The sequence below is a fragment of the Xiphias gladius genome, chromosome 2 (genome assembly GCF_016859285.1).
Source record: "Xiphias gladius isolate SHS-SW01 ecotype Sanya breed wild chromosome 2, ASM1685928v1, whole genome shotgun sequence".
NCBI classification, from domain to species: Eukaryota; Metazoa; Chordata; class Actinopteri; order Istiophoriformes; family Xiphiidae; genus Xiphias; species Xiphias gladius.
The window spans coordinates 7,963,183-7,990,230 of record NC_053401.1 but is presented as its reverse complement, the minus strand read 5'-3'; the positions used below and the strand labels follow the sequence as shown (position 1 = coordinate 7,990,230).

The 27,048-nt window shown below is 40.8% G+C and overlaps 1 protein-coding gene across 4 annotated transcripts in view; it reads left to right on the top strand.

Annotated features, from left to right (window-relative positions):
• The window catches only part of snd1 (staphylococcal nuclease and tudor domain containing 1), a 169,264-nt gene that overhangs the window by 78,534 nt on the left and 63,682 nt on the right, over positions 1–27,048 (top strand). For all 4 annotated transcript variants that reach the window (XM_040144266.1, XM_040144260.1, XM_040144252.1 and 1 more), the window contains one exon: positions 25,980–26,168. In XM_040144266.1, the coding sequence (XP_040000200.1) occupies positions 25,980–26,168 (189 nt within the window). The remainder of the gene's footprint in view (positions 1–25,979; positions 26,169–27,048) is intronic.

The following is a 27,048-nucleotide window of genomic DNA, read 5'->3' as shown; positions in this document are numbered from 1 at the left end:
AACAGACCCCTTCCTCTCTGTAGTCCTCTATTCACTTTTTAGTGGTCAATCAGTTGGTCGGTTGGTCAGTCTGACAGCCCCTTTCCCTCTCTCGCTCGTTTTCCCTTGATCCCCCTCTTAATGTGGCATCATGTCCACTTGATTTCTGGTATTTTTTTTTCTTCTCCAGGAGTGCTCGGCAGAGGTTGAAACGGCTAGGCGACACGCACTGCCTTCATTAGCTTCCTCCTCCTCTTAACTAGCCACACGCTCCAGCCTCGGGAGCCACGGTGGCGACAGCAGCAATTCGAAACGCACACACACCATCCCTGCGAAGCACACAGCAGCAGTAGCGAGCACACACAGCAGCAGCTGCAGCCTGCCTCCCATGCACTTCCCAATAATCCGTCAATTTCTTCAGAGGGGGAGTGGGATGGGGGATGGAAGGGGGTGCTGGGAGGAGTGGGGGTGTTGTAGCTGGGTTGTTCGAGGTGGGTTAGAGGGAGAAGGGGTGGTGCGCAGATTCTTCTTCCTCTCTCCGGCGTGTTTCTTTTTTCTTCTTGTTTTCCAGTTCTTTTTTTTCTCCTCTCCTCGTGGTGATCAGCAGCCTCTTGCTAATGCAGTGTCCGACTGGGCAGAGGAACAAGACAGGGAAGGCAAGCGTTGGGTGAGCGCGCGGCTTACAGGCGTGACGTTAACAGTAGCGTCGATGTGGAAAGGATCCGTTGTAGCAGCAAAAGAGCGAGTTGCGCTGGCTTGGATCGCTCTCTCTCGCTCTCTCTCGCTCTCCTCTCTCTCTCTCTCTCTCTCTCGCTCGCTCTTTCTCTCCCTGCCTCCCTCCTGTTCTCTCTGCAGTGTCCTGAGGTAGTTGGGTGAGCTCAAAGCACTCAGACCTTTTTAGAGATCTACTTCTTCAAAAACCAGTTTGCTCCTGCTATCCTCCGCTCTCTTTTTTTTGATACTCCCAGTCTCTTGTTCTGTGGCTTTGTGTGGCTTAGGAGAAAAGACAGGCTGTCCAAGCAAAAGGCAGAGATGGACAGTGGCATCCCCTCAACAACCAGATTTTAACCCCTCCTCCCCAGCAATTATCCAGACATTCCAATGAGTCTGGCAAAGCGTTCCAGCATTGCTTTGGTGGCAAAGGCAGGCAGATGGGACACCGTTTCTCTCACCCTCTCACTTCCTCTCTTTCTCTTTCCCTTCTCTGCTTGCTCTCCATTTGATTTTTTTTTTTTTCACTATCTCCCCATGCTCTCTCACTCTTTTCGTTTTGTACTTTTGTGGAAAATAGAGAAACATGAATGGACTGCTGACGCATCCTGCTCGGAGCAGTGCTTTGGTTTGATGCAGTGTGTTTTGTGCATTAACTCCCTCACCCACTCCACCCTCACCCTCCTCACTGTCTTTCCTTCTCTGCTCACTCTTCGTCCATCACTGTGGCACTCTACTTCATCTCTAGTTGTCTATCTCTGTATATACAATCTCCTACACACTCACATTTGTATGCATGTTTGTCACTGCTTTATTGTATATGCCCAGTTTTATTTTTGGGTTGTTACAACATAAAGTGTGATTTAAGCCATCTCCATCTTGACCACACTCTTCTGTGCAAAGGAACAAAAAGTTTAGATTGTAAGAATTTGATTAGTTGACTTTATTAATACCATATATATATAATATATATGCACCCACACACTTAAGCCGATACAGAAATAGGATTTAAGAAGTGAGTTGTTAAATACCGAAAATATACAAGAAGGTGCAGTATATGATATAAAATCAAAAGATAAAATTTTCTGCTGTGTCTACACCTTTTGCATTTTTTTCCACTCTCCACCCCCCCTCTATCATGTAAGCCTTTGCAGGTAGTTAGAGCACTATAAACAGGCAGGCCTTAACCCTCAATTTAAGCACAAACTGTCGCTTCAGGAAGCACACAGCCATAAAGGTCATGTTAAGGAAGGCGAACAGGAGAAAACAAGACATGCTTTACCTTCCTGCCACGGGAGAAGAGGCAAAACAAATGCAACCTACTGTCCAATCGTCCCTCTCTCTCCAATGATTTGTACAAGCCTCATGTCCATTAAACTAGGAAGCAGTGTGGGTAATTGATGGTTGGTAAAGCTAGCTGTGACAGTACTGCTAGGTGTGTGTGTGTGTGTTTGTGCCTGAGCTAGGGAGTAAGCGTGTGAAAGAGAGAGAGGAAGAGAGAGGGAGGAGAGAAAACATAAGAGCTAGAAAAGGTCACACTCCCTGTAGCACAGTATGTTATTCCCACCGGCACAGGAGTATAGAGCCAACTCCTATATAATACACACATACACACACAGACTTTCTCCTTGACTTCACTTCAGCTGAATACGAATGGGCTCCAATGAAGCACATGCAACAGTGAGGTGGCAGTCACACGAGTAGAGGGGGATTTTCCTGTCTTAAGAAAGAGAGGCTACTTCATTTTCTTTCCACAGGGGATTCCCTAGCGCCAGTGCCATGTGGAGGGTGATATCAAAGGTGTACTGCACTACTGCATCCTCTTAGCTGCATTCTCTGAGCCAGTGGAAACATGAGATAATGCAGCCATTTATTCAAAAAGGCATACAAAGGCAGGTTATGATGCAAATGCAGGATTTTTGGAAAATGTGCTGCTCAAAACAACAACAACATTACATTGATCTGTTGTCAGTTAAGCCAACTGCAAATGAAGGCTTCTGGTCCTCTGCGTGCTTATTGATGACAAAAATCAGATGTAGCACAGTGTGCATACTGGCACTGCTAGCTTTGTTTGTGTGTCAGATGGTGCCTGTGCACTGTTCTGTAGGTGTGGCGTGCCACCATTTAATGAACAAGTGACCCGGAATGAGTTCAGGTTGCGTTTTACCCACCCAGCACAGCACATCCCAGACTACTATCTAACCAAAATCATCCACTGACCCGTAATGTGACCAACGCTGCAAGGACAGCTCTCTCCTCTTGGCTCTCTTCCTGTCTATTTCTCTTTCTCCTGTCTTTTCTATTCTCACTCTATTTGTGTCTGTCAGTGGACACTCTGCTTGATTGAGCCTGGGTCATGGCCTGCCAAACTCTGTAATGCTCCACTGACCAAAAGTGGTCAACCCCTTGCGTTATAGTTTGATCCATGCCTGGAATGGCCAACATGGCTGTGCCAAACTCTGTGATCACAGCAAGGTTTTCTCAAGGTCCAACCTGTGTGTGTTTATGTGTGCACACCTGACATGGTATTCCAGACGAAGGCAAAGAGGGTAACTAGAAAAGCCTTTTCCAATCTAATGGCTTTTTTTTTAGGGGAGTACCAGAATTCCAGGTCAATTTCTGATTTGGTGGTTCAGGCCAATGCTAAATTTGCAAATCTGACTAAACTCTTTGGAGTGTGTTTCAAAGTTTAGGTTATACCAGTATATCCATGCTGCATAGTAGCCAACACCCAGGTCAAACTGTGTCCCATATGTTCACAGTATAACATACAGTGCCTTGACAAGAAAAGTCTTGTCAGGCCTTACCTTCAGGACTTGCTGACCGATGACAGCTTGATGAGCTGTCAGATAAGTTGGACCTTCATGCTGTCATGCCAGACCCTTGCCCCTGCTGTGCGATCCCTCCATCTGTGCTTCACCCACGGATCTATGGAGCCACCCCCTGCACCAGGCCAGGAGGGCAATGGGTGTAGTTTGGGGGTACCGCATGACCTACTTCAGTGTGTTTTGTCCGCCAGTCAGCCAGCATGTTCAAGGGGTATGTGCAAACAGTACAGAACCCATCCCCTGGGGTGAGTGCCTGCAAATCTGGGCTGCGGCCAGTCACATGTAGGTCAGCAGCCTGTGTCTGTTTGCATGTGAGTATGTGTCAGTAGTTCCATTTGGCTGAATGGCCTGCAGTATGGTATAGCAGCAATGACAATCGGATTAGAAGAATGTACAGTCAAATGATAGAGCTAATGATAATTTTATTGCCTCTACCATTGCCGGGATCAAGGATTTACAGTACAGGCCCTTGGGCAATCCACATATGGTTTTGTGTGTGTACAAGTGAGACAGAGTGATATTTTCCCAAGGAGAGGCACACTATTTTTGGGCTTGTCTTGTGTTTTGAGAGTGAGCACAAGCAAGCATGTCCTCTAAGTATCCAGTAATGTCCTAGTGGCCGATTGCATACCAGTGCCCACCCAGGCACAGTGTAAAAACCAATATTTCCAGCCCACTATACTGAAACGTGTACACGCATCAACATACACACACATACATACACGGACACCCCAAACTGTATGATGCTGACCTTGAGGTAAAGGATCTGCTACTAGACACTTCCTTTCCCGTTTTCATTTTCAATCTCCAGGAATTAATTCTGCAGGAGATTATTTGGAACTCACACAGAACACACACACACACACACACAGACACACACACACAGACACACACACACAGACACACACACACACACACACACACACACACACACACACACACACACACACAGTCATGCTGCTATCAGTGTCCCAGCAAAGGCTTAAACTGCTTGGTAGGGGTTTTTTCTGTTTATCATTTTTCTCATCACACGTACACACTCGCACACACACACACCAATCCATGTGCCAGTGTATCAAGAGATTATAATAGGCAATAGGATATATTAGTGGCTTCCGTCTGGCCAGGTTGAATGAGTTGTAGTGTTTCATATACTGCCTCTGTCTCGCTAGTTTGCTTTCACTGACCTTGTGTGGCGTCCACTCAGTAGAGTATACCAATATTGACATTTTTTAACGCTATCTGAGATTGAACATCCTATGACATTTTCATTTAATGCTTTTAGATGACACTTTAATTTAGAGCAATTTGGGCAGACAGTTTAGGTTAGTCAAACAATAAAACAATAAACTCTGGTAATGAATTGCTCTGTCATTAATCTTTTAAGTTCCTGTTCTGCCTTTCCATATGTTTGTCATGTTTCATTGCCTTTTTTCTTTTGTGTCTTCTCTTATTACTTCCGCACTCCCTACCCTAAACTTGTCCCTTGCCCCCTTTCTTCTTCCTTTCCCTCTCCTTCTCCTTTTCCTTGGCCTTTTCACATACATGCCACTCTTTTTACACTGCTTTTGTTCTTTTTTCTATCCCTGACTTTTTCTTTTGCTCTTGCTTCGCTGTCTCCCCCTTTTCTTTCCTTTCTTCTGCTTTCTGTTCTGCTGTCTTCTTGCCGTAACTCTCCTTCTCTGATTTGCAACTACCTACAGTGTTCCTCTGGTCTACTATTTGCAGGCCTGTCTCAAGTTAATTGTCCTGGGTGCGTGCGTGCGTGCGTGCGTGCGTGCGACAAAGTGTGTGCTCTAAAATGAGGACGATATAAGGTCCTGGCAACTGAAGGCACATGGTAAAAGATGACCGTTTTCACTGCTCTTATTTCTGTCATCCTGTGTTTGAGCTTTGCTAGCAGCCATTGTCTCCAAACTAATGGGCTTCATTATGTTGAGCTGTGTTCATACTGGCTGCCAGAGCGGGGATTAGCCCTAGTGCCATGTTAGCTGGAAGCAGAAGAAAGATACTGCTAGAGTAGCACTGTTAACCCAATAAGCATGTGCCAGGATAGCTAGATAGGAGGAGATACACTATATGTAGTTGGAAACAGGAGTGCGCTTACTTTGGTCTCTTGAATTTTTAACTTTTTAAAAATTTTTTACAAATTCCTGCCACATTTTTTAAGAATGGGATTTTTAAATATGTTTTAATAAAAAATACTGCATACTGTATTTCATTGTGCTGAGCCTGTGATATAACACAATTGATATCTTTTCTCTCCTTAATTTTTTCTCCCCATATGCTAATGCTCACCTTGTCTTGCCCTGACCGCGTCACTGGTCAGCTGTCCTCATTAGGATTCATGGAGCATCCCTGTATGTGCGTTCATCACAATGTTGCCTTGCCAACTGCCAGGCTGTAGGAAATGGATGTCTCTTTCTCTGAGCAATGTGAAGGTAAAAACATAGTAATTCACTGAAGAGAGAGCAGCTAAATCTTCTAGACTTTTAGCTCCTTTGGAGCAAAGATTTCATCTTCATCCAGATCCACCCCTCCCTCTCCTCCTTTTGCTTTAATGTCCTTGGCTTGGTCAAAACAAAATTCCTAACTAGTGAGAAGTTACTCTAAAACATTGTATGTGACAGTAGTCCCATGTTGGGCTTTTGCATTACTTCTACTTGTCTCAGTTCACTTAATTGTTTCCATAAGATAAAATTGGAGTTGTAACAGTGATATATTGTGCATACTAACAAATGCTTTGTCTTGTCTTGCCTTGATGATGACAGTAGTTGTCAAGCTTTTCCTGTAGCCTTTATTCAATAACAAATATAAAATGTCTGTTGGTAGAGGTAATTGGATTTAGCACTACAAAAAGCTCTTTATTTGCATCTAAAACTACATATCTCTCTAGATAATAATATGAAAGCCCTACCTGTTGGCCTCATAAAACACCATGCCATCTCCTGGGTTGATGATTTACCTGACTCACGGACAACCCCATTTTGTTACTATACTACAACTATGCTGCCCCTGACCTTCGAATCATCTGTTCCCTAAAATCACAGCGATAATTACCTTCTTTATGGTTTTTTTTCTATGAAACTGTTAATCCCAGAATCTCCATCAAGCTTTATATAGGGGAGGATTAGCCCTACTGAGGCCTATTACTGCACAGACCCAGGGATAGAAAAAAAGAATGAAACAGCTTTTCATTTTTGACAAATCCACCTGGCCACACCCAGATTACAGCAGCACTGGCCTAGTCGTCTATTTTACTGTATATTTCGCCCCTTGTGTCAGATATCTGGGTAGAGACACTATACAATGATGCAAACTGCTTTCCAATGATTTTCCAGTGCTAGAAAGTAGATGGGATGTAGGAAGTGAACAAAGCTTTTTTTTCTAAAATGTTTAAATTTGGATTTCATTACTGATACTTGTCTACTTTATCTGTTTTCAAATTAATTATCTGCTTCCCACTGTGAGCATAATGACAAGAAACACACTAGTCAGGTATACTTTAAGGACTTTGTTATGACATGAAGTAATATTTTAAATTGTATCTGCAGCAGAGAATGGGTGGGAGTTTGTATATATGCGTTAAGGAAGATATATTTTCTGTATTCATTCTCTAATGTGACTACTCACCTCCCAGCCAGTTATTTTTCCTGTGTAATATCCTCTGTCTGTCTTCCTCCATTTTTTTTTCTCATACTGGGGATTTGAGAAGCCAAGCTAAGTGTGTCTAATCTATGAGTGCAGCCAGCACAGCATCAAATTTTTGGTGCAGATGTACCTGCAGCCTACAATAATACAACACTTCAGCAGCTGTCCACCCAAGCAGGTAGGAGACAATGTGGGATAAAGAGCGCTGAAGGTTGAGAAGCAAACACCTGAGTGGAAGTTGACATTATTGCTAAATGATTAAGGAAAAACTTTGTGTTGAAAAGTATGTTTGGGATAACAGGAAAAAGCAAAGAAAGATGGAAATGGAATATGGGTCGAAGGAAAGGTACCCCCTAAACACACTATCCCCGCACACCCCGCTGCACCCATAACTCCAGGCCCTGTGAGCTTGCTTAAATGTGTTTTCTGCAGCAGTGCAATCAGGGATATCCCCCTGAGGTAGACCGCAGCTAGGGGGCCAGCAGGGTCCCGGCTATTTGGAGGGGGGGTTGGGGGGGAGCAGCAGGCAGCAGCAGGCAGCACTTTCTAAATTGAAGTCAATAACACAGCAGTGCATTCTATCAGAGCCAATCCTCCCACACAGTACGCTTACAGTCACTAAGGAGAGCTGAGGGTAGGATGTCGATTGAGTTCTCCAAAGTACCACTACGCATGGCAACATGTGTTTGTGTGGGTGAACCCACATGAGTGGTGTCAGTGAAGACAGGCATGGCACCAGTGCTCTACACCTCATAAACCTGTACTTGTTTAAAAAAAAAAGAAACGAAGTAGTTGTTATTCTCTTTCCCACTTGTATGTGTGGTTGACAATTCTATAACAACAATTGGATGTTAAGTAATGGCAGTGATCAAAAATGGAAAGAAAACAAACAAACTTGGAAACACGTGGAAGGGAAAGAATTAAACAAACCTGACCAAATGCCCTGGGCCTGCTACATGAAAGTGCTTCTATTCTACATCTAGGTGTTGTATGAAATCTTGCTAATGCAGGCATATCTGAGACACGTGCACACACAGCCTTATTTTGCCTTTAATCGCTTTTCGCGTGTTAGCACTTCTACATAGCTTCTGGGGATTAAAACTGGTATGGTTGGCCTGCCCTGAGTAGGGGTTGGAAAGGGAATTAGTGACTGGGAGAGGGCAGACATCCGGCTGACATGAGTTTGGCTGTGTGTATGTTGATGCATGTGCGGTAAGCTCACATACTTTGTATTTGAATCTGATGACGACTATGTAATGGGATCTGTACATCCGCACAGCATGGCACAGATATGATTTGTTTGGGAGCTAGCACTTTTTCTTACTTTTGCTGAGCCAAATGCTAAAAAAAAATTGTTAATAGGCTGCAGTTTTAAAACTCTATGTTCTCAGTGGTGTGCTGACATGCTTATGTGAATTGTTTTTCACAGGCAAATGCAATTTTATGATAAAAGCACATAAACATTTCAGCTCCTGTAGAGGTCTTGTATATAAATGCCACTTTTTCTGTGAATGTCTGAGAGAATAAGTCTGTTAGTGGAAGATTGTTCTTGAGATGGATTCATAACTGTCATGCAATGTCCCCAATGGCTAATTGTTTCTGCGCTCACCCAAGTATCTGGAGAAAAGAACTGCGAACATAATCACATATGTTCATACTCAGATGCATGTCGGTGGTTTTATAATGAAATGAAATGTTTAAATTTTAAATTATATCAAGGGAATGAGCTAAATGAAGTGTGAAGCCGTTCTTCATCCACATACGGGAAAAATTCCATTGTATCTCCACAACACATTAGAAAAGCTGTCATCTTTACATTTAGTAACTAAGTGCATTCCATATGTTTGATCTTCATTATCTATCGTGTGCTTTTATTCCTTGTTGTTCTGTCATTGTTTACTGATGGATGTTTTATAGATCCATGCTGCACACAGGCCACTGCCTACTAGTCATCCTGCTGGAGGTCTCTTTCTATTCTCTGTCAGTTTCCTCACTGATGGTACCCGTCTAGGTCACTCACACCCTAGTTGTGTTTACTGGTGTGTGGCCCAGTTATTATTTTTTTTTTTACACACACACACACACACACACACACACACACACACACACACACACACACACACACACACACACACACACACACAGAGGACTGGCTTGACACATGGATGAACAGTGGTAATTTCCCCAGGCAGACATTGATTTCACTTTCATTTTCCTGCCACTTATTTTTTGACATCCTGCTGAAAATCATAATTTTGACCTGAAACCCATTGCTTTATTTCAACAGCTCATTTGTCCATGTTTTTTTTTTTTTTTTTTTTTCCATTTCAAGTGATTGAACAATAACGAATAATGAGGGATCCATATTTAGGGATTGTGTTGGTAGGTGATTTTGACAAACAACAAATGGCATTGATTGTAAATTCTGCAACAGGGCAAGTAAAAATAATACCCTTTAGTATTCAGATATGCAGCAAGTAACGTGTCTAAGTTTCTACTTCAGTAACACTTCTCTGTAATAGTAATGGTGTATGGGAGTCTTTTTGTATTTTCAGAGCTTTTATCTGCTTTGCCTCAATACTGCCCATGCATTCACTGCCCATTAGTGAATACATGTAGTGATTCTATGCCATTACTCTGGTAGATACAGGTGTTACATGTTTTGCTCCACTCACTAATTATTCCTAAAGCGTTAGGTCAAATGTGTTGCAAGTACTTTCAGGTTGTTGTATAGTTAATCACAGTGCTAGCAAGACTGTGAGTGCCTTGCTATGCATTTTAATATGCATGTTTTGTCTGGAGATGGCTTTGCTGACTTAACTGTCTAGACGCTCCTCTTCAAGGGCTGGCGTTTGTTTTTTCTTGTTGCCTATCGCTGTTCTGCCATCCATTTTAGTGGCTCAGCTGCACACCGCAATGAATAAATGAAAATTGATGAAACTACTGAGACACATTGGTTTGAATTTTCCTTTGAAGAAACAATTGAGTCCTCCACTTATTCATTAAGTGGAAATACCATGAGACAACAGCCTGTGGGCATAGGGTTGTACATCTTAAAAGGTGTGCCCCATTGGGTATTGAAGTAGTAAGTCTGGGCAGCATGTGTGTTGAGCTGGCCACAAGATTGTTGTTGCTTGTAAGCCCATGATACAGTAGTGTGGTGTATGCTTTTGCCTGTGGCCACATTGTTGAAATTGAATTGGAAAAGTGTGTGCTGCTGCCTCTTTTGAAGTGAGTGTTATCCATTCTATTTGGAAGCACAATTGTCATATTGCACACCTGGTGGTGTTGAAAGCTCTCCTGCAGGAAATAGTGCATTCTAAGCCAAATGTATCGAGTATACAATCACATAGCGTGTGTGTGTGTGTGTGTGTGTGTGTGTGTGTGTGTGTGTGTGTGTGAGAGAGAGATTTATTCAGCAAGATACGGTACATGTGTGCTGTTTTTTTTTTTGTTTGTTTTTTTTTAAACATACATATCTGTGTTCAGTCATATGCATGTACACTCGTGTAGAAGTCTACAAATCTTCACCGCACCTTTGTCATTGCATTATCCTGTAACTGTCCTGTATATTATCATGCATAATATATCATCATATTTGAAGACACACTTAAATGTATGAACAGATTTTTTTTTTAAAAAGCCAGTTTCTGGGTTATGCTGTGATAGATTAGAGCCCATGTAACCATAGTGACAGCAAATGCCAAAGATGGTTACTATAGTAGCCTTAGAAAGTTTTTACTTTAATTTTAAACAACAAAAGATAAGTGCCTAGTGACATCACTAGGCTTAAGAATGTGTTTGATGCCCTTTCGTTCACGTTTCCTCACAAATGACTCCATCACCCTACATATTGTGCTGGGCTGTATTGAGCTGTGAATGAGCCATGAGCCATGTTCATTTGTGCACATGCTTCACAGCCCTGTACAGGTAGTCCACAAGTAAAAGGAATGGCTAAGAATGTGCTGCAGTTCTGACACAAGCCCTACAGATGCTGTAAAAAGAAAACATGCAATACTGACATTGTTGTCCGATTCATGACTGACTCACGGCTCTCCTTATGCTAAGAGAACCCAGCTGTGGAAAGAAGGTATTTGAAGTAATATGTAATTTAAAAGCTTTTACTTGAAGTATTTTGAATCATGTTCAGATGTCTGCTATTTTTCATATCCGCTTCTGTTCCATAGTTTTGTAATGCAGTTCAATCATGTCGGTTGAGGGAAAATTTAAATACCAATTAGAATTATACCTTGATATAAATTTCAGGTCACATAGCCCAGCCCCATTGTGAGATAAATGAACAGCTAAATGAAAGTTCAGTTTTTTTGTTGCTTTCATTTCTTGTGCTCCATCTTCCATCTCTCTTTGACTTTGCTCATTCTCTAGTCAGAGCATGTCCTCTCTAAGGTAGCGCTGATTAGCAGCATCTGCGTTTCCATAGTCTTGTGGGGCAGAGAGAGGGGAGGAATGGGGAAGAAAAAAACCTGCGCCTTCAACACACTTCCGTAATTTGTGGCCTCTACTAAGTTTTCTGTCGTCTTCCTCCCATCCCTTACTTTCCTACTTCCACTTCTCTCTATCTCTTTCTCTCTCTCTCGCTCTCTTGCTCTCAATCTTATTCAACAAATGTTAGCCCAATTTCTCTCCCTAGCCTCCTCATTATGGAGGTGTTTGGAGGCCCAGTCTTGTTTTTGACACTGATTTTTTTTTTTTCTTTTTTTTTTTTCTTTCCTTTCCCCCCCGAATGGCAGGAGAAAAACAGAGGAAAAAGGATGTTAGGAGCAAATTCACATAGAAAAGTGATAACAAACTGATGGTGCCACATTTGAAACTTTGCTGTGGGTAGGAGGCTCACTTCAAATATTAACAGGGAGGGATAGAAGCAAACTTGCCTTTCGATGGACATAGTTATTTTCGTAAGTCCAATAAGTGCAAACAAGATATCTTCTGATACTTGTAGTATGTTCAGGAGTGTGGTTCAGTAATGTGTGTGTATGCTAGAAGTAGTTATAGCACTAGCATGTCATAATCCAAAATACAGTTAAAGCTAAAGCCAAAAAAATTTTAGAAGTCAGAACTCCATTAACCAGTGATCTGTTCTCCAAATATCTGTGTCTCTCTGACTAAGGCCTAAATGTCCTTCACTGTGGATAAAAACGCACTTGGCCAAGCTGAGGAAGATTACTAGCAATAAATAACACCCACCTAACTAATCCCCCGTTCCCCGAACATGTAAGAGAGCTTTAGTTAATGGTAGCATGTGCCTAAAGGTGGGACTATGAACCAAGCACAGGTGCAGGATGACTGTAATCCCAAACCATTTTTGCCAAAGAATCATCATTTGCAGTCCAGCAACAGACTAACTGCATGGCTCCTAAGTAGGCATGATCTGATTCAATCAGTTCCCCCTCTCCTATCTCTTTCTCACACACAACCACACATGACCTACCTCAATGCCCTGTCTCATTTGTTGATGGTCACTTGGCATTTATGTGATCGAACGTGCGGCGAGTTTGAATTGGATTGCCAAAATTGAAGAATGATGATAGGATGATTTGTCTCGAGGTTTTATTTTATCTCTTGTGCTGCTGACTGTTGTCAGACCATCACTTCTTGTTATATGATCTCAGACTACCTGTTGGCATGAAAGATTAATTCAACTAAACAACAGTGGTGAAAAGTAAACTCATAGTTGCCACCCAAGTGTCTTATACATAATTTTCCTTTTAAACCAGAAGCAATATCCTACCAGGATTTTGGATCTGTTCTTTTATACTATCCCTTTAAAAATTAATGTGTAACTAGAATAAATACAATCACATAAAGCAGGAATGTCTTTCTGTCTGTCAGACTCCTGGCAGCCTCCAGCATGCAATGTTGATTCTGCTGTACTACTAGTATATAGCAACATGGAGCACCTCTTCAGTAGCTCATCTCCACCACTTTTCTCACACTCAGGCTTTAACCCTTGCCTAACAACTCTCCAAGCAACCTAGCAATCGGGAACTGCCTCTGGTTTTTACAGCAAGCACACAGAATTTTACAAAAAGCCATGCTGAAAAATGCCTCTGTCCCCCCCCCCTTTTTTTTTCTATTCCTCACTCTCTTACTCTGTCAGCACAGCGAGAGTCTGGGGGGACAGAAATGGCCTTTTGAGTGACACAGGCTGGCTATGCCATTTGCCGTGTCAACTGGTGAAAGAGGACAGAAAAGGAGGTGGAGACAAATGATGATGGCCTGGCCATGATTGTTCTGCGCCCCCTCTAGCTTTCACCCGACATCTTTTCCCCCTCGAGGTCATTGAAGTCCAAGTAAAGTTGACACAATGCCAGTAGGGTAGAAAATGTTTTTCAGTGCTTTGGAATTTTTTCCTTCCTCAACTGCAATATAGCTTTGTCTAGGTAGTACTTGTTAATGAAATCTGTCTTAGAGTAATTGGAAATTCAAGTAGATACTGTAAGTCAGTAGTGAATAATGAACTGAGCCACATCACAATTCCTGTCTGTCTGTCTAATTTGGAGTTTTGTCCTGAATTCTTCACTTGGGAAAATTTTCATTTTGAATGGAAGAAGGAAAAAAAAAAAAAATCTAAATTGACTTCATGTAATCCAGTTTCTGATGTTGTCAGTCAGTCTGCACTCTTAACTCTCCTGTCGTCGACAAGACTACATCTGGGTTTTGTACAACTCTTCTTTAATGCCCTCAACAGAGTGCACTGAAATGTAGGAATCATGTACCCTGACTGTTTTTCCTACAGAGGGCTATCTATAGCACACACCTGTAGTTTGGTCATTGCAGCCACAGAATTCTAAATATTTAAAATTCCTTTATGAAATCTTAAAATCGATCCATAAACCTGCACGAAGTGGAGCATAAGTGAAGAAACGGCTGCTTGGGGTGGATGTCACTTTAGAGGAGTTTGATAAGGCAAAAAGGTAAAGACTCTCCCGCCTTCCATTTCTACATTTTATCACCTCTACAGTTATAAGCCCCTCTAGAGCGGAATAGTAAACAGGAATATCTGTTGAGTGTTTTTAATGAAAGTCCTTTACATTGTAAACTATATCATGCTCATCAGTCCAGACAGTATTGAGGCTTCTCGTGCCCCCCTCCCCATTTCTGCCTATGCCCATTCGAACCACATTCAAAAGGAAACACCCACTTTTTGTCCAATAGTAAGGTGAAAAGAAAAATACTTCTGTTCTGCTGTGACTTGTTAACAAAATCCAACAATCAGAAACCAAATGTTTTGTATAATTTTGTTTGGATACTTGACATATGACCACAGAACAACCATTGTTTTGCACTTAGAAATTATTCCCTCCATCATGGAAAAAAAAGGCTTGCCAGAAGATTATGTTAAGTATACTTAGTATAGTAAGTTAAAACAATGTAACACATGAAATCTGGCTGCCTATGGTGTGGAGAGAATGCGTGTACTTGACTGACACATTTTCCCACAGAACACAGTGGCATATTGCTATTTGTTAGCTGGTTCTACTAAAGTTTTTTTTTTTCCTTTTTCTTTGCTGTTAGGGCTTCCTATTATGACTATATGTCTGTGTAAGAAAACATGTCATTGCTATCTCCTCTTTCTACATGTCCTTGTTGCTGCTGTACTGCTCAGTGATTGCAAAATAATGGCCAGGGTTTATTGGTTATGTACTCCCAAGGTGTATGTGTAAATGGATGTGCAGGAAAGCAACGCTGTCATTTTGAGAGGTAATGTAGCTTAATGCCCTTTCCAATCCTTTTGACCACCCCTAAATGTGCTCAATGTGGCTTGACTGCTTCCCACCAAGCTTTCCCGGCTTCAGGCAGCGATTTGAAGATTTGGACTCTTACCTCTCATTGCTTTCTGATACCCTATGGCCTCAAGACGCTGGATGTTTCAACCCAGAACACAATGTACTTCTGGAAACTAAGTGAAAAATGCTTAAGAATCAAATTACAGTGTCCATTTCAACGTGTCCAATGCTGCATTTATTTTTGAGTTTTCCACCATTTTTTCCCATTTTCATCTGTTGTAGCTAGGTTATGTGGTTGTGCTTACAGTAAATGAAAACTATTCCACAGTAATAACTTTCACAGAGCTATGTGACATTTGTTTTTAACAGCCGTTCAATAACTTAGACCAGTTCAATTTGTGTTTTTCCACCTCCACTCTCACAGCATCCAGTTAAAGGGAATTATATGATATTAGTAATATTACAAATGTAGTTCAATATTCATCGACCGGCATGCCATGTCGCCCCTCTCTTAAAAATGAGATGGATTGTAGTTATTGCTGTTATTGATTTTAATAACCAGGCTGTAAATGCCCAATGCAGAGCCTTGCTCTTGCTCAGCTACCTCTTATGCTGTGGGAGGGCTGTGCTATTCTTTCATCTGGAAAACACAGATCTATAAACTAATTTAACTACAGGTTTAGTATGATTAAGTTTGCTGATTCTTGCAGTTTTTCCTTTTGTTTTCAAATCTTCTCATATACAGTAGGTTTTATATGTACTTTGTACCCCTTCTCCCATCAAACCCCCTAAACCATGGATACACATATAAATACGGTTAATTTAATGGGAGATCAATGGACTAGCAGGATCCAGTTAATGAACTTAAATGGGAGACCTAAGCAAGGTGCAATATGTTAGTTGAAGGATAAAGCTTCCTTATAACACTGTTGATCCATTAGGCCAGATAGAGACACTGACCGATGTAGAATCTTGAGTGAGCATCATAAAGGCCTGCAGGTTCCAGCCAGAGCCCATTTACGTTTACATGATTCAGCATGACTTCGTTCATGTTTTCTTTTTAATGGGTTGCAACTGTGTTTGATCAGTGCTGCAAAAAAGGCAAGCTTTATAGTTAGACTATAATGGTTAAATTCAATAGTTTAGTGAATTTAATGGATAGTTATTCTACATGTTCATGGACATTCCATAATTCTCAAGAAATGGCCACCAGAAAACAGGAGAATGCAAAGTCATTCAGTTGTTTTAGATTGTATCTCACTAGCAAAAGGACAAATTTGTTTTGATAAAACTCCATGTAAAATAACTATTGCAGTAAGTTTAAACCCCACAGCAGGAGATCGCTCCATAATTTATTGCTTTAGTTTGGTAGTCTACTGTAGGTTATTTGCAAAGGACAAAACCAGCTTCTGCTCTGATCGACTCACTATTGACCTCTGCTTTTTCTCTCTCGCCATCTTTGGTTTTACTCAGTTCCTGTGAAGGCTTCATAAGTCTTTCAAAGCCCTCCTTTGAAAAGCTCCCTATCTTTAACTCTTTCACTTAATAATTTTACTCAGTGCTGGCAGTAACTCAGACTATAGACTTGAATTGTTATAGCTTGAATATTTTTTTTCTTTTTTTTTGGAGGTACGGCAGAAAGATGATGGGCCCTAACAATTGCAGAGGCCACTGAGCATTGATTGAATGTGTTATTTTAGGTAATGAAATAGACAACTAATCATGACTCTTGAATTAGCTATTTAAAGAACAAATCCTGTACAGTCTCTATCTAATAGATGTGTCTATGGCAAAAGAGCAATGTACATTGTGAAATACATACAAAGTTTTAAAAAGTTAATATATATATAATTTATATTTAATCTATTATTATTATTATTATTATTATATTATTATTATTATTATTATTATCTATTAATTGAAATCAATTAATAAAAATGAAATTGTCCTTAAAATCCTCCTCACTTCTCCAGCTATGTTGAAACACTTCAAAATTTAGCCAAAGACGTCTTTGGCTTGCTATATTCTGAAAGCAAATTGGCATGAATGCTGTCTTTAAATCGACACCAAAGGGATTACCATGGCAAACATTGATGCATTTGGCGGCGACAACGGTTCTATTTTTGTGTTCATTGGAGATGGCCTAATGGGCCTTATGTCAACATCTGAACTCTTATCTCTAAGGAGGACCACAGGGACACACAACTGCTAAGTTCTTACATCAGTTTGTGCTGTTGGTCTTTTTTCTCCATTTTCTCTTCAATTCCCCTATGATGCATGAAGCGAACATAGTTTGATCTCATCTTGAAAGGCGAGTGATGCCAGTTTATAATAACAAATTCAAAAAGACTTACGCAGGTAACAATGCCAAATCATTTCGTCTCCAGACTGCATTAACTGGGGGCATATCCAACTTATTCAGCAGGCACCTGCCCATCCCTCTATCTCTTTCTTAACCCTCTCCATCAGCTTCCATGTGTTTTCCCCACTTTTGTCAGAACAGCAATGCAGGGCAAACATCAATTATCTGTTGATGAAAGAAAAACTCATTAATGGGCATCAGGCAGGTTTAATGGTGGGGATCATGCTTGTTTGCCTTACCGTTAATGGCCTTGGCCATTTGAGAAGCTGTTTGACTTTTCCCCACCCTGCCACCGACAGACAGCAACCTTCCACTGACAGTGATGCATGGGACCCCCTGAGCCACATTGATCACCCTGGGAGAGTCCATACAGACATAGGCACACACACAAACACATTCCTGCCCAGTGTGCATGTTATTGAACCACTGCTTGCAACACCATCCTTGCTGAAATTGGTCAAAACTATTGAAAAGAACAAGTGTTCAGTGTTTCATTCCTACAAGATGTTGATGTTTTTCCTCGAATAGACTCTTGTGTAAGAACCAAGAAAGTCCTTCTAGACCGTAGAACCTTTCAATCAGGTAACCTGCTTTCCTGAAATTTTGGATATTTACTGTTTGCTCCAGAACAGGTGGACATTTGCTGTGGTTAGTTTGCTCTAGGGCCAGTAAAAGATTTGTTTTCCTTCAATGCAACTATTTCTATAAGTATAGACTCTTGCATTTATAGAATTAGTGTTGTGGGTCCCAAAACAGTCGTTCTGCCACCAAATAGTTTAGACAGCCAGATTGAGACACACTTCAGCCCTAAAGTGAGCACCATGGAGAGCAATAGCCTGTCGAGGCCAATCCTCACCTTACCCCTATTTTGTAAATGGAGAGGTTCTTTTCTTTCAACATGAGCTCTAGCCTCCATTTCCACCTCGTTCTTGTTCCCGTACAATGGAAATTCTTTTAAAGCTGTGATACAGTCCAGACCAGCGGTTTCATTTTTACTCCTTTTATTTTGCAAAGCATTTACTGCTTATTCCACATTTTTACAATATGTGTATACTGTGTACGTACAGTATACATATATCCTGAAAATATAAACACTTGCTTGGAAATAATGCAGCTTGGTTTTTCCAGCATATTTTACAATATCCCCCTCTCAGGCTCAACTCGATCAACATGTGACAAATAGCTGTCTGTCCTGACCCCATGGTCCGATAGTTAATGAACCAACCTAGTTTTGAATTGGTTGGTGCCAGAGGTTTGGCCCTTGGCCTAGAGCTTAGCTGATGTGCTAGCTTGCCAAAGCAGGAACAGTCAATAACTGACACCCACAGGCATCCTCTACTGGCTTAGGATAGCCGATGGGGAAGCTTTACCTCATCCAGCCATTTTCATTTTAAAAGTCCCAATGTTTTGGGACATGTGACACTGAAAATGTCAATTTTAATATTTTATTTCCTCATGTGTTTGGGAAATAAAATAGTCAATCATATTAGCTAAAGTCAGTAAAACCAGTAGTTGTCTCATTGCCTGCATTTTACCACCTTTGGGTTATTGGCGACCTCTTTAACCCTCACTGGTCCTTATTCCTTTTTTTGTATTGAAGACTATACAGGTCATCAGTTTGCTGGCTCACCTGTCTTTAACACTGGCTGCAGCTGTTCTCCCCATGTGAAGATTTTTTTTTTTTTTTTAATTACAGGCACCATTAATACGCTATTTACATCCCTGCCTGATCTATGCCATTAAGGGATCAATAGCGATTTGTTTAATTCATTCATTTATTCTTCCCCATCGCTCTCGTGCTTTTTTCCATCTTTTTTTTTTTTTTTTTTTCTTTTAAAGGTGATCTATATTTATAGATTTCTTCCGGAACTGACTGGCCTTTTCCTCTCTGATTCGACCACAATGACATCCTAGCATATTTAGCTTTTTTTTTATACCCAGGCATTCCTGATGTGACGTAGTGAGATAGGTACTAAGCAAGTGTTGCACTTAAAAAAGAAGGGTCTGAGTTACGTCTCTTTATCAGTAGGACATTAAGGATAACAACACCTGAAAAAGTGCCTATTATCATAATCAAATAACTAATGTTTATTTTGAGGGATTTAGCATGTGTCCCTGTTTCCTGGCCGTGCTGTGCTTCTATGTTCCATTAACAGCAGTTTATGGACCTTAGTAATGGCTATGCACTATTGATAATGGGCTGTGGGGTGATTTTTTTAGAGAGTGACATGCAGTAGTATGGCACTAGTGTGCGTGTGTGTGTGTGTGTGTGTGTGTGTGTGATTGTTTGTTTGTTTTTTTTCTTTTTCAGCCAAATTATAGCACTCTTGACTTCCCCAGATACATTTTCAGGGTGTTTAGAATATCTATTTTTAGCAATTTGCCATTTTTCTTATCTTCCCCTTTTAGGAGCAAACATTACACTCACTCTCAGACACACACGCAAACATACACACGCACACACACACACACACACACACACACACTACAGGATCACTGTAGAGCCGTGTAAGTTCCCTTTCACATAGCTCTCATGGCTTTTAGCAACTCTGTCACACTAATAGTGTATTTATTACCTAGTAGTAGTTGTCTATTTATTTATTTTGCTCCACTCTCATCTGTCATCATGGACACTTTGATTCAGTTTGCAATTTAGCTAGCTTTGATTAATTATCTCTGCTTTACAGGAACACCTTCATGAGATATTGATTTTTGGTTGAAATCTGATCAGAGTTGTGGTGGTACGTCTTCCTTGGAGGTACAAATGTATCATTTAAAGGAACTCCGTGTGGCCACTTTGAAAATGATCCATATAAGCCAGCATGTGGGGCAATAGAGAGAGATGATGGACTTCGGTAGGATGGGGCCGTTCATACTCCGAAATGGAGTTTTCACGCAAGACTGGGCTTAGAGCAGTGAAGCTCACCCTGTCGATGCTCAGCTTTTTCAACTTAAATCCACATGTGCTCATGAAAAGGACAAACTGTCCTTTTCATGTGGCATTCATGACTCTGAATTGAGTGTTCAGAGCCATTGATTTTTCTAAGTGAATAGGAATATGAATTAAGGTATAGAGATTATCTGATTGCTCTGCCCTTTTTACCCTTTCGCTCCTTTGCACTCCAGCTAGGTCTTACGATCCCTCATTGCTTAGAGGAATTTTGATCTCTTTACCCCAGCACACAAAGGGGCACACACAAACGCACAAACACGTACACCACACCTTCACATCACTCTCCTTCAATCTTCTCCAAGGCTCAGTTTGATTAATGGCTTATTCTGCTGGATGAGCAAAGAGGTATAGGTGAGAGTGACTCCAGTCTTTCTTTTTTCAGTTTTTTTTTTTTTTCTGTGTCTTTTCTGTCTGTCTGCCTGTTGGTCTTGTTTTTCCTGGGGTCAGGGTTATGCATGAGATGAACAGATAGTATGACTGAGATGGAGAGAAAAACTGATGCTGGTACTCTCAGTTGGTCAGTAACTTTTGGCCTCCTCTTAGCTTGTCAAATCTGCCGTGTGTGCTGACATCTGGTAGATTTACACACAAACACCCAGATTCATTAGTATGATGAACACTTAATCCCTTAACACTGAAATACAGAGGTGTGTGCACTCAAGGATACACAAACCTAATCTACATAAACTATATAAATATTATCCCCCTCATCATTTGACGTGCTATTTTCACTTTGATTTTATATTATACACATGGACAGACGGACAGACACAGACACACACAGACACTCACACACACACACACACACAGACACACAGACACACACACACACACACACACACACACACACACACACACACACACACACACACACACACACACACACACACACACACACCCAGCTAAGTGTTAGAGAATAGTAACCATTAAAGCAGTCATCTCTTTGTTGCTTAATGAGAATGAATGAAGATGTGTCAAAACGTCTCCACCTGCCAGTCTGTTTTCCCGGTGTTCATTGCTTATGTCTGCACATTACAGGGCCTTCTTTGACAAGCATGTACAAACTCACTTCTTCACACTTCTCTTTCCCTCTCTGTCACTTGCTCACACACACCAGCAGCTTGGAGTGTACACACTGAACAAATGCTATGTTTGAGACTGTCAAAGCCTCAGCCTTTAAACTTTTATGACCAGAACTGGTAATTTAACTCATGCGAACTTAAAATCTCTGTGGTGATCTCAGTAATTGTAATATGCAGTAAAACTCAGATTTAAGTATTGGCATAGTTGTCAGTGATGATTGAAAGCACTGGCTGGCAGATTTCTTCTGTACCTTGCATTATGCATATAGCCTGCTCTCTTTTCCCGGTGAGAAAGTGCATAGCACATAATGTATGCATAAAGCAATACTTGAATTGAGGTTTGAACCTGTGCGCCAGGTTTTGACCTCAGACACTTAAATGGCTTGGACACATAAGTGAGCACACAGTGTTCTATCTAACCTTTTGTCATTAATGCATTTGCTTTTTACCCTCCAGGTATTCAAAATTTGTTGTGTTTGGATGTGGTGATAGAATGAAATCCCATTTCTTGCCAATTTTTAAATTGCCAGCCCACTGTGTTCTTTCATTTTCTTTTAGTGTGGGAATGGCTCTGACATGACGTTTCACCTACCACAGTCTTTTTTTTTTTTTTTTTTTTTTTCTTCAACTTTCAAACAGCTAAGTGAATTAAATCTGCTGCAGTTTTAAAACATGCCCCCGGGCCAGGTTTCACTTCAGTGGTACCAAATGGCTTTGTCTTTTGTACTTGTGAATGACTGCACATGTGTATGTGCTTGCACGCACACATGCATGGGTTTGTGTGTGCATATTTTGCCTTTTTCTCTTTTCTGTCCACTGTGTCAACACAATCCCAGCGTTTATGAGATTACTAGAGCCCATTTGTGTTCCGGCGGGAGCCATCTTGGCTCGGAGGAGGCCTCCGCTGGGAACCATCTGGGCTCTACTCAAAGCAGTTTCCACTTCGCCTCCCCTCTCCTCTCCACATTGTGACCAAAGCTATTTACTTAAAAGGGAGGGGGGGACTCAAATTCCATTTGTGTGTATTCGTAAAACTCTGAAATTTAGTCAGATCATGCTCCTGAGCTCTGGGGTGGCACTATTTCTGCACGCAAAGTAAGTGATGTTGGGGCAGATCATCATTAGTTGCAATAATTCTTAAGTGAGGATAATTTTAATAATCGATTAATCTACTGATTATTTAGAGTAAGCATTTAGTCAAAAATATGACAAATGCTGATAACAAATTAACTAAAATAATTTATCCTATCTAAAAGTCAGAAAGGCTGTAACTTAACCTGCCGACACTGCTCAGCAACAGCAGAATTACTGAAAAAATATATCAAACACAACAGTCTAAAAGTAGGATAGCAATGAGAGAAAGTGATATATTCTCATTATTGGCAATGATTGCTCACTGGATGAACGAGCTATGATCAGCCCATTTTTCAGATCTTTAGTGTTATTAACTGCGACATATTGTACTAACACTAGTATTACTCTGTGATCCTGCCATGGATTTAAAGCCTTTCCATGCGGATCTTATTCTGCCAGTGGAAAATTGGGCCTCCACTCTCTTTTCATAAATTAATTTGTCCTTCTTAATTTCACATTTGACCTCTCTATTAGCCTCTTTCATCTCTTCCCTGCTGCCCGGTAAAATGCCACTTTCTTTTTATTCAATGATGCTATCAAAGTCTTGGTCACCCATGGTTAATAATTCACATCCATTTTTGATATTAGTCTGGGTATCACACTCTTACCATGAGGATAAATGTAACTGCAGACATGATTAGTTTTCTGATGATTGACTAATTGGTTATGTTGAATTATCTGCTTATACCGTAGCTTGGCTGTTCTTACTAAATCTGATTTGTTAGTATTGCATCTAATTATAGCTTATGTGCAAATTTCAGTAACACTAAAATCTGCATATTAGGGGTTTTTTTTTTTAGTTAATGTAATGGCCCTAAAAGTAATTTATTATTATTGAAAAACTGTGCAAATAAGATGGATGTTTGTGCTTATGAATAGACAATAATCCCCTCTGCTAGGGGCATACAAAAAGTCCTTTGAGTGTATATTTCACAAGTTGGTGTGCGTGTTTAGCCTTTGTGATTGTAGCCAGTGGACTTTGCTGCTACTTGTCAATCAGGTCATGTAATTTTGCATGTATTCAATCGTTGACATTCCCCAGTAGCCCTATTTGTAATTAATAATTCTGTGTGCAGTAATGTCACCCCTCTAGTCATAGTGTGCCATTGACAGTAGCAGGCTCATTTTCCCTCCATAAGGTTGGCAGTATGTGGTAAATGAAGTTTCCTTATTCAATGGTCTTGGAAAGAACACAGACTAATTTGAAAGTGTGTAGAATCACGTCTGTGTTGCCAGGAATTTCACTTGAACAGTTCCCTCCTCTCAGCATATTTTTGCCTCTCTTTCGTCAGCTTTTGACGTCATGAGAGTACGACTGATCTGACTTGTCCTGCTGTGTGATTGTTCTACTTGTTTGTGAAAGACATCACATATGTATTTGCTGTATGGGCTGGAGAATTAAATTTTCCTCCAGCAAACTTTTGGGTATAGCCTACAGGAATAAGCATAGACAGACCTCCTTTACCTCAAGATAGTGTTCTGCAACCAGCATAGAAATCTTTGTGGAATGATTTGGAGTGTGTTTCAGCATTTAAAGAATCATTGTAAGTTATCAGCAATACTGAAACAAGCAGTCAAATTGGACATTTTTGAGTGTAGAATTTCCACCTGTTGAGCTATGATCCCATCTCTTAGTGCCATGTCTTGTCTTTAACTTTGTGGCACAAACCATTTTTATTTTTAGAGGAATTAATGATTGTTAGACCTCCCCTTGTAAGTAAAGGGCTGATCAAACTAAAAATGGGTAGCCAGAAGACCTTCCAGTCATGGTAAAAAGTCAGCTAGAGTTGCCACTGTATTTCCCTTTGTTTTTGTAGTAATAATAGTTTTTGGTTTAGGAGCTCTCAGTGTACAAACTAATTCTAAATGTAATTTTTGCATCAAATTTTATAATACCTTGTGGAACCGATTCCAGTCCAGAAGGCCAGTGGCTGCACCAATCAGAGTAGACAACTTCCGTTCGAGTTTCTCTTTTACCTCCAAATTGGAGTTTTTCCCAGCTAAGAGTGTTGTTTTTAGCTGTTAGTGCTGTTTTATTTTTATTTTTCATCTGCTGCCTCAGTGGTAGTTGGTAAAAGTTAAGTTGGTTCTAGCCATCATAGCCTTTTTCCAGCACTCGTCGTTTCCCCATTTGACATTTGGGTGCTCGGAGGACCAGTGATGCTCTAATAGCCTAGTTATGTAACCGCTTCTGCACTTAGAGACAAAGAGAGATAAAATGGGGTGAGTATTAGAGATAGCAGAGAAGAAGAGAGAAGGAAAGTATAAGAAAGCAGATGACACAGATTGAGTAGACCACTGTCTTAGCTGCTCTTGGTCTTTTATGGAGCCTCTAAAGTACCTTTTTACATGTTAGAGACTAGTAGAAAAAATATTATATGGTTATTATTTAAAAGAAAACAGCTACTTTTGTGCATGACATAAATTGTGAGACATAATTTAACTTTTAATAACATTTGCTTTTCTTAGAGCCGTTGTTGCATTGATGTGCCACTTTAACAAGTGTTGTTACAACAGAACGCTACTGTTTATGCCTTTTAGCCATTCTGACAGGCCGCAGATGGCTTGAACCAAATGAAAACTGCAACCAGAAAGTGGAAATATATATATGTCACTGCTATATGCATAGATAGGTTCCTAATGATAGAACAAATTATGCATTCATTAATAAAAGCTTTTTACTTCAACTGAGAACAAGGCAGCAGTTTACAAACTTAATTCCCCTCAGATTTCCCTTGTGGCCGCAGGGCTAAGCAGCCCGAGTCTTAATCACTTGACTTCTCCCTATCTCTTCAACACACCTGCCCTCTCACTTTATCGCTGACTGAGGCTTTAGAGTGGGATAAAATCGATTGTTTTTTTTTTTTCATCTTTCCGACCCCGGTCATCCATCACTTATGAAACAAAACGTAATGAATAGATAATTAGCCTGAATACGCAGAATTTGGTTACAGTCCATTATGGGCAATGTTGTGAGAGCTTTCCTACTTTGTCAGCAGGGTTAGCTATTTTAGTGCTCTCATTTGTTAACTTAAAGGAATTGCTACTTGGTTGTCACTAATTGCAAATGGTTTACTATACTTATAATTAGGTTGAAGTGCACATGCAACACTTATTCATAACCACTTACTGTATGTCCATGCTCTGACATCTACAGTTAAGAGTCAGATCTTTTGCAAATAGACACAGAAGTTGCTTCTATTGAAAGCTGACACCACAGAGCTTAATTGAGAATTGTCAAGGGCAAGTTAGCCTCAATGTGCCCTAAGTTGGTGAACAAGAACAAAGACAACTGACTGGGAAATCCACAACAGAGGAATGAAACAGGGTCTCTGTGTGAATGCCACCTAATCAATAGAGAGCTCACAGGTGTCCATTGATCTCTATTTTATTTGATGTCTGTTTAAGAAGAGCTGTGTCTCCTCAGAGAAAGCCCTTCACTTCATTGCTGTAATGCAATCTAAAATGTAATCTTGGATACAGAACATTAACCAGCCTTTTTTCTTCCTCTCTTCTATTCATCTGTTCCAGGTGGAAGTTGAAGTGGAGAGCATGGACAAAGCAGGGAACTTCATTGGCTGGCTGCACATTGAGGGTGTGAACCTGTCAGTGGCGCTGGTAGAAAATGCTCTGTCCAAGGTCCACTTTACAGCAGAGCGCAGTGCCTACTACAAAACCCTGGTCTCAGCAGAGGATGCATGCCGACAGAGGAAAGAAAAGGTAGGTCCCATATAGACGTTGCAAGAGCTGCACAAACTGTAGATCCATAAAACATAAAACTGTCTTCATAAAGCTTCCAAGTGGTGAAAGAAGCGCCTGAATTTATTCTTAAGGAGACTGGGATAACCAGCATGACATCCAGTTTAATATTGTTTAAATTTAGTTAGAGCTCAAGATTCATTTGTCTTAGAAGTTTCATTGAGCATTGGCCATGGTGTCATGTTGCTAATGTGCTATATGGAAAAACTGCCTGGTGTCACAGCAACCATCAGCCCGGGTTGCCACATCAGAATTTACTTTGCTGGCTTTCACATCCCTGATCTATGGTGTTCTAGGTCTGGTTGCCTGTGGACATATTTTAGTCTGTGTTGCATAAAACTGAAAATGGCCTTTACTTTCTGTCTCTGGTTGGAATATAGTACATTCCATGCAAGTTACACGACCTGCCAGCTCTCTCTTCCACCTTCAGCATCAGTACTTGTTAGCAGTTCATTAGTAAAGGTAAAGATGCAGTCAACAGGAATAAAAACACTTCAGAACTGAGGGGAAAAACATAAACATAGCTGTTTGTTCTAAAAACAGAACACAGAAACACATTCTTTCAGAGGTTGTAAACCAGATGCTTGTTTTGGCCACACCCAACTTTTCTCTCAACAGCAACTCTACTATTCTCTCTTGTAAACGTCCACACACTGCCCTTGACAAAGGCATAGCCCATCCCCCTTACCAGCCTGACAGCCAATGAGGACAGGTGGTGGCGTGACCTTTGGCTTCCATTAATAAAAAAATTAGGTTTTTATCACACCAGGAAGTGTGTATCCATAAAAAAATATGAAGGTAGAACAGGACACATCAGTGTATCTAGCATGACACCCCTTTT